General features: G+C 33.5%; 1 protein-coding gene across 1 annotated transcript in view; it reads left to right on the top strand.

The window, feature by feature from the left end:
• LOC124641933 (octopamine receptor beta-1R-like) overlaps positions 1-930 on the top strand; it is a 95,938-nt gene extending 95,008 nt beyond the window's left edge. The window contains exon 5 of the mRNA XM_047180197.1: positions 271-930. Coding sequence (XP_047036153.1) covers positions 271-451 — 181 coding nt within the window. The 3' untranslated portion in view covers positions 452-930. The remainder of the gene's footprint in view (positions 1-270) is intronic.
• The last annotated feature ends 12,587 nt before the right edge of the window (positions 931-13,517 follow it).

Here is a 13,517-nt window from a genome sequence, read left to right as displayed (position 1 = left end):
ATGATCACATTCGAAACATAGACTTAAATCTGATAGGTGCCTAATTTTTTCTCTCACCAATACACATGCTTCTCAGCTTGGCGGAGTCCTTTCTCCAGCAGTGGATACCGTTGTGATGAACGACCTAATTTTTAAACACAACAGTAGATTTAATTGGGCATACACTGATCTTTTAGTCAGCATACCTATCACAAATATCAGCTAGAACAACCCAGCTGTATTTAAGAACTTTTCAACCAATACATAATAACCCTTTTTTTTCTAACCCAGGTCACTTTGCGGTGACATTGCCCGTCGCTACTGTTGTCAACGCACGCGCCGTGAACAGCATCACTCGAACGCCTCATCAGACATACACATGAACAATTGCGTCAAGTCCACATCAGCTGATGTGTTACGCGCCCATCACGCGTCGTGTTCGCGACCCGAGGAGATTGTGTTCGCGACGTAATCTGTTAGAGACCTATGTTTATTTATAACCATAATATTTTATAACCATTAGGTTTATTTTTGAATGACTGCTGATGATCTAATTTATGCCATGTTAGGTCTCAAATGTTGAGTTTGTCGTAATAGTCGTTATGTTCAACAGAATAAGATTGTTTTTTGTAAAGCAATTGTTAAGATATTTTATGCAATATAAAGTCTTATTTTCGTGTTTATTGCTACAATATGTTTATAGAGATTAGGTTTATTTTTAAATGAAAGATTTTAATTGCAAATCATTATTTACGTTTTTATATAGCTGGTTGTTGCCAAGTATGGAATTACTAGTTACATTTTTTTATATTGAATTAAGTATTGATGAGCTCATTAAAATAGTATCATTGTGTGTTAAGAGTACACTAGAAATATAATAAAGCCTATATTCTTCTAAGCCGGAGATACCGTTTCAACTAATTATCGGTTAATTATTGCTAATAATGAGTTTGCAATAAGTCGTGGTGGCCTAGTGGGCAAAGAACCAACCTCTCGAGTATGAGGGCGCGGGTTCGATTCCAGGTCAGGCAAGTACCAATGCAACTTTTCTAAGTTTGTATGTACTTTCTAAGTATATCTTAGACACCAATGACTGTGTTTCGGATGGCACGTTAAACTGTAGGTCCCGGCTGTCATTGAACATCCTTGGCAGTCGTTACGGGTAGTCAGAAGCCAGTAAGTCTGACACCAGTCTAACCAAGGGGTATCGGGTTGCCCGGGTAACTGGGTTGAGGAGGTCAGATAGGCAGTCGCTTCTTGTAAAGCACTGGTACTCAGCTGAATCCGGTTAGACTGGAAGCCGACCCCAACATAGTTTGGGAAAAGGCTCGGAGGATGAATGAGTTTGCAATAGAAACGTTGATTTATTTGATTTCTCTAATCGGGCTTTGATCTTTGATAAGTATTTGCGTCTCTTCTGTTTGACTGATTTAAGTAATAACAACTAATAAGAAGCATTGGCGTAATTAATTAAGTCCAATTTGTTTTTGAATGCTACATTAACAATGTCTGAAAGAATGTAAGAACTATGTATTATTTTGTAAAATTACCTATATAAATAATATTACTTATTTTTCAAAAAAATCATTAATTAGCCTTAATCTTATTTATGTGTGTAAATCAATTGTATTTCTAGGTGTCTATGTAATAGAAACGTACTAAGTACGTTTATAAATCAGAGTAAAAGTAGAAAGTATAAATTATATAAAAAATATTTTTCAAAAAATTCGAATATTTTTGTTTATTAATAGTTGGTTGTGAAGATGGTTTATAGATTAGAATGGTTGTGAAAAGATATTTTTGTTTATTTATGTTCCATAGATTTTAAGTTATATAGTAAAAAACCAAAGAAAAATTTATTATTAATGCCCAAATACTGAAATGTCACTTAAACGCAACTCTGAATATCATGCTGTCTTTGTCTTTCATTCTGTTATCACTTGCGTAAGTATAGTATAAAAACAAAAGAAAGAGACGACACGAACAGTTATGTATATTCAACCGTAAATTACGCATAAAAAGAGAAATATAAAACCATTATGGCGGCAGTAATTGTCAAGTCTAGTAGTTTTATTGATCGGTATCACAACATGATCATATTTTTGCCACAGATTTATGAAGATATAGATAGATTTGGCAACAAGAAATTTTTTTGTTTAGCATATTTTGTCTCGATGTTTTGATTATGATAAAAATACCTTTATATGGCATTGTAAGTATTTGGGCTCTAGATTATTTAAATAATAAGCAGAAAACGCTTAAACACCTAGTTTAAAGTGAATGGTTGAAAACCATAATATTTTTCGAATGTTCATCAATGTTCTATGTGTGTGATCGTAAATGTGACATTAGAACTATACTTTCTTTTGTTTTAAACTTTAAATGTAAGAAGTCATAATTCTCAGTTTAAACTGTATTTATCGCGAAGAGGCAGTGTAATTAAAAAACCCCAGGTTCTTTAAATGGACATTGTTTAATGAAATCTTTGTTTACTCGAGTTGAATGTATTTATTAGCGCTAATGACCACGAGGCCTATGAGATAGACGAAATGCCTGAAATCCCATATTCTGTTCTATTTTTTTTTAAAGACCATTTTAAAAGCATTATTATCTTCCCGCCTTAAATGAATGTTTATAGATGAAGGTGAAATTCTCTACTGTGAACATTTCTTTTATTAAACAGGTTCTAAGTGGATTTTAGTAGACTCGCACTTTTGAACTTTGCTTTAAACGGTAAAATCAAACCCAAAATAATTCACAATCTTCTTAAACGCTGCAAAATTACATGAATCTTTTAAGTTTACGAACTTTTCTCAGACGGTAGAGTAACTTTATACTCATAAGAATTCTTCCTCATGCTTCTACCTTCAATATTTCATGTCAGCATGACGTAATCACTTTCATATTCCGAATGGCATTTTTCCCCTTCGAGGTATCTCAATAAAGTAGAATAGTGATGTCGTGTGTGGGCGAAATGCGGGATTTGAAATCTAAATTGCGGGACTATTGGTGGTGATTTTAGTTTAGTTTAAGGTATTTTTCGTATGTTGGTTTTTTATGTATAATTGATTGATTGAGACACATTCTGTCAATTTATGATATTTTTTTTTACTGCAGTATAATTTGATAGACCCAAAAAAGTACTTTGGTTATTGAGATATTGTAATTAAACTTTGAAATGTCTGATCAAGATGGATTATTTTTCAATAAATTTGATTGTGTTCTTTTGAATGAAATGAAATATTCATTAATTATAATGCTAATAAAAGCACACAATTTTATAATTCATCTGGTAAAGACATGTTTTTGCCCTGAAGGATTTCAAACAAACTTGGGATTTTGAAGTGCCCAACAGAGGTTCATGATCTCTTAAAAACTCCAGACAGTGTTCAATTTAACCTTTATCAATCAATCTTCATTGTAACGCCAAAACTCAAAGGACAGACGACCTCCTTTGTCAAAAACAAAAACTTTCACCGTCACTACCAAAAATAAAGAACAAATAGAAAATTTCAATGGATTCTCCGAAAACAAATGAACTAGCTTTCGAACTAAAGAATGGGCTATTCACAGAATATTGAGTCGACTGATCAATGCAATAGCGGGAATCAATCCCGGGGTTATAAAAAGCGTCCCGGGGAAATGGGAGCGTTGCCAACACTAGTTGGGTTTACTATAGCATAAAATACCTTCACGAAATATTTAGTAGGAGGCATTATTGGAGCGATCTTTGCTTCTTACGTAAGTATTACTTGGTCAGTTGGTATTAGAAATTGAGGTAGTTATTCATGAATGTATTGATCTGTACGCTAATAGTGTTGTAGACCGTAACTATGAGCGTATTACATGAATAAAGAAGGAGATGGACTTAAACAAGACATACGTAATTTTCTTGCAATTGGAGCTGTATTCTTAAATAAAAAACAAAAGAATATCTGCACCTACTTATGATATAAAAAATATTTTTGTTTTTCTATTTTGCGGTCAAATATACATATCGATTTAAAAGGAGGCATGTATAAAAAATACACATTTTCAAAGTCAAAGTCAATATTATTTTTCAAATAGGCTTATGAAAGCTATTTAGAAATTTCCAGCTAGTTGCATGGTTCCAAAAGTATGTCTCGTGGAGAAGAACCGGCAAGAAACCCTATCCGTCTTTCCACAAAAACTTTTAAACGTCAGTTTATGCCTTGTCTAAAAAAATGTCAAATTATGACGTTGACATATGGTTCATTTTGCAGCCAAAATTTTATTAGACAAGTGTAAAACAGGGTTTAAGGTTTTTGTAGTAAGGCCCTTCGTGTTTATGGAGTTACCTAAATAAAAATATTAGGTTGTCTTTAAAAAAAAACAATTGTTTACAATAGATTGAAACATGGAAATGAATCAAAATTCAAGCATTCCAAGTACTTATTGCAAGCTGCTTATACTTCACTGAATAATTTACATTATAGTTCGGCCATTCAGAGAATGCGTTCCTGACACGTCGCGATTGAACTGACGACGTAACTTTGCAATGGCGTTGCAGTTACGATAAAAATATTTTTGCTGGTTGTTTACCGTTTTAACAATTGAGGAGCATTAAAACAACATTATTATATCAATAATCAATGAATGTTATAATTTTGTGCCAAACTGAGTGTCAAATAACTTGGTAAACAATATTTTTCTAAATCTATACTGCGCTATTACAAGGTTATGTCAGCGGTTTATATTTTGTAGTGCTGTGCTAAAAATAACAGGCAAGTATCGTAATCTGTTCTTATACAGTTATAATATAAAATAATACGTTTTGATTTTCTTTTTAAGAATTGGAAAATAATGGACTATAAGACTTAATTATAACGTTTATGAAATATAAAAATAAAACTATGACCAAACCGCATTTTTATACTTAGATTAAAAATGGTAACCCCAAATGGCGTTATGGGCCGCCATTTTGTGACGCTAAAACAGTCGTCCGTTGTCGTTTCGTGCGCATAGACCACGTTTTTCAAGTGTTTTCGATCTGTTTTTATTTGATTACCCGGCTTTTGTTAGACCGAGATATCAGGATTGATTCTGTTATTGATAATAATATAATTATACATGTAGGCGAAGATGATGATGAAGACACCACCTCCTCAAGCAAATCGGAGTCTGATTAATATTCTGTTCGCACATTCAATTCAATGTACTTGTAACAAAGAATAAATAAAACAATTTTATTATATGAATATTACCTTTTTTTGGTTTCCACTTAAATAACTAAAATATAAAACAAATGATTCCGCCAATTTAAAACGAAAATAATCTTAAAATAATGCGGCGGTTCATTTTGAAGGAACGGTAACGAACTCAGTGTTATGTTGTGCCCATCACTAGTCGTGACTAACTGATAGGTGTCAGGAACGCATTCTCTGAACGGCCGAAGTATAATTGACGTAAACTCGAATTCCGTATACCTTATTAGGAAATCCGCAAATTAACAAGAATCTCATTAAGATCCCATTAAAACAATTACCAAGTAATCGGATATAATTTACCGAGGAAGGCATTATCAATTTAATTGGAATACCGTATTTATGAGACTGTGTCATGTTGCGTTTCAAAATTTATGTTGACGCTTGAGTGGTTTAATGAAAATTCCCCGGGGGTATGCACTTTGTACTAATATTGTTTTAATAATGATGGGTACGAAGGGGTCATTATAGCTTTCCCTATTGTTTTATTTGGTTAGGTTCCCTATTGTTTCTCTTAGGTTTTTCGGTTAACACATGAGCGTGATACTTATTTAGTTTGTTGAGAAAAACCATCGAAACAAACTCTAGTCTCAGAGTAGGTCTAAAGTCTAGTAATAATTGTATCACAAATGGACAAAAGTAAAAAAATAATATAAAAACGGTTTTGTTACTTAAATAATAAAAATGGTATCCAGAAGTGGTATTGCAGTACCATATTGGTTCCAAATGATTAGGTATCATAAACAAGAAAAACAACAATTACCGTTAATGATGCCTAAATGCAGATTGGATGAAAAATTCATGAATAGATTAGAATCCATTTGCATAGTCTCACGAAAAAGGGTGGAATACGGAACATCTGCATCAATACCTAAAAGTTTAAAACATAATTCAATAAAAAAATTAGTTTGATTTTTGATAGGTATACCACTTTATCAATAAATCCTAAAGTTTTCACTACTAAACTGTCAATCGAAAACCGATTTCAACAACAACAATAAAAATGGTTTACACAAACAATTTGAAATGCACAAACCGAATACAAAATTTTTGTTTCACATTTTTTGAAGTGTGCAAAACGAAATATAGGGTGTTTCCTTATTTCCATTCGGCGTGCAAGTTCCGGCAGGCATCCGGCACGATTCCGGTTCACTAAGAGTGCTGGAACCGTCTGTATGTAAATAGCATGGCATTTTGTTCCGGTTTATTTTCCTTTTTAGATTTTGTAGGTAGCTCTATCAACTTTGGCGTGTTTACCTTGAAACACTCAAAAGTTAGTTAACTTTAAATTCTTTAAGTTCCACAGTATTTGCGCCTCTGCTTTTTTTTTGCTTTTTAGGCCACTGAGGCCAATACAAAAAGGGAAAAAAGCAAATACATTGACCGATAATAAAGTGATGTTTGAAAAGTCCCTGAAATTGGGTGACGTTTCTTAAAATTCGGCTGTTAGTTGTGAAGTATGTTTTTTTCTCATAATACTCAATTAATTAAGAGAACTTACTCTATTATTTTTTTCTCAACTGTCAACAGGATTTAATATATTTAGTAAGAATTTTTCAACTAAAAGTTCACACAGTACGCGAATCTCTTAAAATCCAGCAGATCGTCAACCTCTCCTGTTTTTGTACAATTACTAAAAAAATACTACCAATTTAACACTTTTCTTTCCAAAAACACCTAACAAATAACAACAAAAACCGCCCAAAAAGGCATGATAATTGAAATAAAACCTCCGACGATTACAGAGAAAGGTTCATTGTGAAACCTTTGGTTATAACGATTGAGTTTATTTAGTCAAAATACTTCGGATTGGCCAGTCGTAATTGTTAGCAATCAGTACACACTATACACTCCCGAGCAAAAAATGGAATCCAAAGGAGACCATAAACATTTAAATGTAAATAAATATTGTGTCATTGGCAATCGTTGAATTTGTATAGCGCAAGGGGGTGATTCCATTTTTTTTGCTCGCGAGTGTAGCTATTTTGGATTACACAAATTGCTTTTTTGTTCAGTAAGCCTACGCGCAATGCAGACTTAATAGTCGGCTGACTGTTGATCCGATAATTGTCATTTTTTTTAAAGAAAATCTTGACTCGAATCAAAGTTTTAAGTCGGTCTGATACCGGCTAAATATCTGGTTTTTATAATGTGCGTACTACCATTCATCTTCATACTGATTTATGAGCCTAAATAAACTATCAGCCGACTGAAAGTTTGCAGTGTGCTTATGCTCCTATTGTGAATCCTTTGGTTGTAATAATTGAGTTTATTTAGGCAAAATACTTCGTATTGGCCAGTCGTAATCGTTAGCAATCAGTACCTTTGTGGTTGATATCTGGCTGTTTTGGATTACCGCCCCAATTTGCTTTTGTTTAGTTAAAAGATTGGTGGGACAGTTACAAAGGAACCTCTGTTTAATTTGGTAAATTGATTGTTTATTATATGAGTTGTCTTTATAATTTAGGAGTATGAATGTTACTATAATATACTTAGTATTTGAATGAGATGAGACAGAGATACTTTATAGAAGGTGGAGTTTTCGGGCCAAAGACAAGATCTTTTTTTGTAAGTTTTAGCTCTCATAGAAATTAACGAATAACGAACGATGTATTGTATTAATTACTCTATAATTCATGTTTCACTTTAATTTTATTTAGATCGAATCCAATTTTATTTTTCTGGTTCAACATATTGAAGCGGGGTAATTTCAGGAGAATTCACTTTAAACAAAAAAAAAAACATTCTATACTTAGCCAGACGGGGCGAATAAAATTACAAAATCAATACCTATTTTTACATACAGGGTGATTTATCGGGTCGGTGAGGATACATCTAAAATTATAATGTGTAACACTGGATTTTGTGAAAAGCTATCATGACGTCAGATTTTACAAAGAAATAAGCCACATTTTAACATTAACTTAAGGCCAAAATAACGTGCACTAGCCTTAAAGGTCCCTACATAGAACTGCTATATCATAGACATAAATATTTTCTACCTAAAACGATATTTTTATTCTTCAAGAAAAGTGTCTTCAAGTTTCAAATGCTACGTTTAATATTCAATTGTCGCGACGAGTTTTACTACGCGTGCTACGAGCTACATCTTCGTAGCAGATAGCTTGCTACGAGAAATATTTTGATGCTCGATATTTTACCTCCTTCTATTTTAAATGGAATTTATTTAAAGACAATATAGTGAAGATACGTTTAAAATACAGCCTCTTGACTTTTATGTCAAGCAGTTTTATTTTTTTTGTGACTTGATTAAATTGCAATACCAAAATACAGCTAGCAATTCTATAAACAGTTTATTCTAAAATAAAAATCCAAAATCTTGTTCTAGAAAGTACCTAATTTCCCAAACAATAAAGCGTTCACCTCTGCCATATGACCTTTTACCATCAATTTCTGTATTTCAACATTAACACCGAGCCCTTGAACCACTAGACTATATAATTATGTCCATGTAATAAGTCAAACAGTTTCTAATTTACCGCAATGAGGCAGCTTGCCTAAATCGCTAGTAAACATGGAGAACAAAATAATAAGCGGAGATGTCATAACGCAAAATCTCTTAAGAAAGTAGCACGCCAAAATGCGGGTGTTCGGAGGACGAACAACGATACTAGCTCGTCTCTTGGTGTTACAAAAATCTTTGATAGATGTCTCAAAGAATCCGAACGCCACGTTAGTTTACTCCCAACTGGTCATATTAGTGACGCCCATCGTACATATTTGACGTAGAAGAAGTTGCCTGACCTACCTACATTATGGCATCTCCAAAAAATCGTTGACAGATGTCTCAATGAACCCAAACGCTACGTTAGTTTACTCGTAACTGATCGTTTTTTTTCCCTGTCGTACGTATTTGAGCTAGAAGAAGGCGCCTGACCTAACTGCCTTATGGCATCTCCGTTCTTTCCTTAGTCCGTGCTAGTAAATTACACCTGGTAGCTACCGTGTTATTATACTGAGTTCGCTGCGGGAAATCGACCGAACAATAAGTTATGAAGTTTCTTTTACCAACCTTTTGAAATCTGGCGTAATACGCCACTTTAAGTGTTAAAAATGTGTATTGAATAGTATGACTCATATCATGAGCACGTCATTAACAATGCTTTTTCTATAGTCGTTGCTTCTCTAAGAATATAAATTTCAGTATTATAAAATTACGGATCCACGCAATATCTACTGTTTTAATCGTCAAAAAACTGCCATACCCATTGGTTTCGTGATCATAAGCGCGATTATTGAATACAAAGTTTTAGATTCATTTCCAGGTCAAGCAAAATGCATTTTTCCTTTCAGGGATTTGGAAACTCTATTTTTATTTTGTATTTGTATTGTTAAATATTGTGTAAGCAACTGTCTCAATCGAAGTGATTAGTCATCAGTATGTAAAGTATAGTGAAAATATGTTTAAAATCATTAATTTTTATTTTGCTGTCATGAGCACAAAAGATTTAAAGATATATGCAGTAACATGAAAAAGTACAACAAAAATAGACAATATTTGTAAAACCGAATTGTATATTTATTTTATTTTTTACGTTAATAAACTGGTATGTAATTTAAAATTATATGTATATGTTAATACTTAAATGAATGTTAATAAAATCGAGCAATTATGAAAATAATAAATATAAATTATTATAAAAAGATATTTATTAAAATAAGATTAAAAATATATAACTGTAAAGAATTTTATGTATTTAAATGTTTGTATTGTACTTAGACTTAAAATTTAAAAAATGAAGGGTGGTAACAACCGTATCTCATTTATTGTACAAACTTATATATTGTTTGATTTATATTTGAACGACTACATTTGTGAAAATATTTGAAAAAGAAAAGTATATTTATTTGTATTTTTATACTTACAAGTAAAAAATATCACCCTTCAAAATTATAAAATTGACATAAAATGTGAATTTAAAATTATAACATATCCCTAAGTAAAACGGCAATAAAGTGCCAAAAATAAATTATAAATATTATAATATAATTTAGAAAAAATGGCTTCACGTTCCTTGTACATAGTACCTTGAGTGTTTATATTCTATCATATAGACCCCTATTTTGTGATCTTTGTATGTACAACGCTGTCAAGTAGTGTATGTTTTAGAAACAAAGAATCAGTGTAACTAATATTATAAATAAAGTAATTTTTGAACGTGATGATTTTGCCGTAATAATATCTTTTACATTTTTTTCATCATTCAAAATATTTTTCAAAAAAGTATTATTAATATTAAAAAAAAATACAAGCCTAATATTTTTTATCGATAAACAAAAATATCGATACAAGATCATCACGCGCAGAACATCACTATACTGTAAATAAATCTTGTAATGTTTTACATTCCATGTCACGGGTATTAAGTATAGAATTATTAGTTTAATAAACGAAAAGTGTAAATAATAAACTGTAAGGATTGTATTAGCAAAATAAATTCATTATATGCGTGAATCTCTGTTTCAATTTATGCCACGTCGGTCCTGCGTCCGATCTCTCTCCGGTCGTGTCGGAATGCCGTTCCATCGGGCTATGAGAGTGAAGGAATAGTGAGTGCATCTGTGTCTGTGCAAATGCTTGTGCACTACAATATATCCTGCGCAGTTGGCTGATCTCCTTATACGAGAATAGCCGCCGTGGCCGATAATATTCTAGGACAGGATAAGGACGCTTATATTATATTACAAATGGAATAAAAAATACCAAGGTGGATAACTAATGAACGAATACGATATATTGTAGGTACATGGCTCAATCAAAAAGTAATTAAGGTCGTATGATAATAACGAATGACCTTCATGGTCAGGATTTATTATTATTCTCTTTATGAAAAAAACGAGCATCGACTTTCAGAGCGAAGTGTGAGGTAAGTTATATAATAGTTTTACAAATGATCTTATGATAGGGAAATATTAAAACTAAGTATCAAAATATTTATCCGCATCGCTGTCAGCTGGGATCGTGCCCAAAAGGCTGGCTGCATTGCCACGCTGGATGGCAATGCATATCCTTTGGCCGAAGTATAGGCCAGCCCTTTGGTCACGAGTGGACTCCACTAATCGCTTACTGATTTCTCGAAAGAGTCTGTGGGCACTTGGAACTTTTGTAATATAAACATTTATTTATCTCCACTATATCTCAATAACATTAAACAGTCTTTATCTACTAACCGACATCAAAATAAGAGAAGGTGCTAAATTCGGATGTTTGTATGATGAATATATCACTATTTGTTACCTACTTCAAAAAGCAGTGTTAAGTATTAAAACAGCAACCAAGTTATATGCCTACGCACGGTTATCTAACCAGAAAGCGTACCTAAGTAATTAGGAGTCATCATAAGCAATCTCGAGTCAAAGTTTCAAGCAAATATGTAGTAAGTGATTTCAAAATTACATCTATAATGTAACCTGGCATAAAATCTGCAGAAAAACTTTTACAAAAACAAAGCCAATAACAGTTTTATGTAATCTGAACTATTACATCCCAATCCGAATACAATTAAAGGTAATGTAAAATTGATTTTCACAATTTCATTAAACATTATTGCTTCGTTCATTACTCGAAAGATTAATTGTATACGCGCCTGTTCCCAAACTGATTGAAAATACCTGAACATTTTCCTGAAAATATTCGACAATATTGACTTTCAACGTTACGCAGTTGAATAGTTTTGCTTGCAAAATGGTGCTTGAAATGGTCGACGTTTTATATTTTCATTTTGGTATGATATCAACAACTAAAATTTTATTTGAAGTAGGAAGAGTAATAAGAGACAGAGTAGTATAAAATTTAAAAGAAAATCGCTTATTTTTTGTTCAGTAGGTATGGTATTATACTACAAAAAATATTATCTTGACTGAGGTTTGTATAAACTAAGGTCACACAAAAATCATCATAAGTCTTGTTAAAAGCTAGCTAGGGAAATCTCTGGATCGATCCGTAATGAATCAAAACTTGCTTATAAATACTCGTAATACTGTATAGTAGACACAAAAGACTTCTCAAGGGATTCCTCAATTTTGAAATTCCATAAGAAGTTGTAACCAATAACCATACATCCTTATTCTTAAAAAATGCTAAACTGAGATTTTTATTTTTATTTGCTTCGCTTGTACGATGAAACTGCAGAACTGATTTTGATGCATTTTAATGGACATTAGATGCCTTGGACAGGAACATACTTTTCTGTATTGAAATACTTTCCTCGGCGCTCGGTAATCTAGTAGGCAAGTAAGTAATAAACTTAACGTAATGACGAAACATAGTCCAATATAAAGGTAACACACACCGTAATCTCAACTAAGCACACAGACCTACAAATTCCAATCTCTGTATCAAGCGTAAATGATTTTCCAGCCGCTGCATCGCTTACATAATAATCCACTATAAAGCGAAGCGAACGTGTTAATGCAAACATTCACGGAGGAAGAAAAGATAGCGGAGATGCCATAAGGCCTCTGCCTCGAATTTTGCGGGCAGCGGGGCGGCAGCGGCGGCGGCCCGGGCGGTCACCGCTTGACTGGAGTGCACCGCTCGTTGCCCGCTCCCGCGCCGCTCCTGCACCGCTGTATTCGAGGCCCGGTCCATTTGCTTATACGCGTAAGATCCTGCTGCTCCCGCGCCGCCGCCGCCGCCGCCGCCCCGCTGCCCGCGAGATTCGAGGCCTAAGGAAGGTAGGTCAGGCGCATTCTTGTAGGTCGGGTAACGTACGGTAGGCGTGATCAGTTACTAGAACTAACAAGATGTTTGGTTTCCTTGTCATGTCTGTCAAAGAGTGGCCCTGATTGATTGGTGATCTTAATTTGAAAATAGAAGGCGTAAGGGTGGTGTTAGTAACGTTCCTCGTGCCCCGCATTTTAGAGCGATACTTTCTTAAGAGATATTGCGGTATGACATCTCTGCTAGTCATTTTGTTCTCCATACAAACATTCCACCCGCTATATTGGAGTTCTAAAGGAACTCGTAAATAATCAGATAGCTAGCAAAGTTATGCTGAAAGCGCTGAGTATGTTGCGCCGGTATTTATATTTTGTGTTCAGTATTTAAAATGTTTGAACGGTTGATTTCTGAACCTGTGAATATTTACAAAATGTAGAGTAGTTGTTTGTAACTGTACTATTAAGAGGACCTACACCTTAGTCTGCCGGTGGCTGTGGATGCTGTAAAGGATCCGAAACGTCGGGATTATATAATTTAATATAGCCGCGATAAAATCCGAAAAAGTACATAGTTTTATTTAAACTTTATATGTACATTGTACATATGTTTATTTAATGTTGTAGAGTTTT

The sequence above is a fragment of the Helicoverpa zea genome, chromosome 23 (genome assembly GCF_022581195.2).
Source record: "Helicoverpa zea isolate HzStark_Cry1AcR chromosome 23, ilHelZeax1.1, whole genome shotgun sequence".
In the NCBI taxonomy this organism is placed as follows: domain Eukaryota; kingdom Metazoa; phylum Arthropoda; class Insecta; order Lepidoptera; family Noctuidae; genus Helicoverpa; species Helicoverpa zea.
Note: the sequence above shows the minus strand (reverse complement) of the source record. Positions and strands in the feature narration are given on the sequence as shown.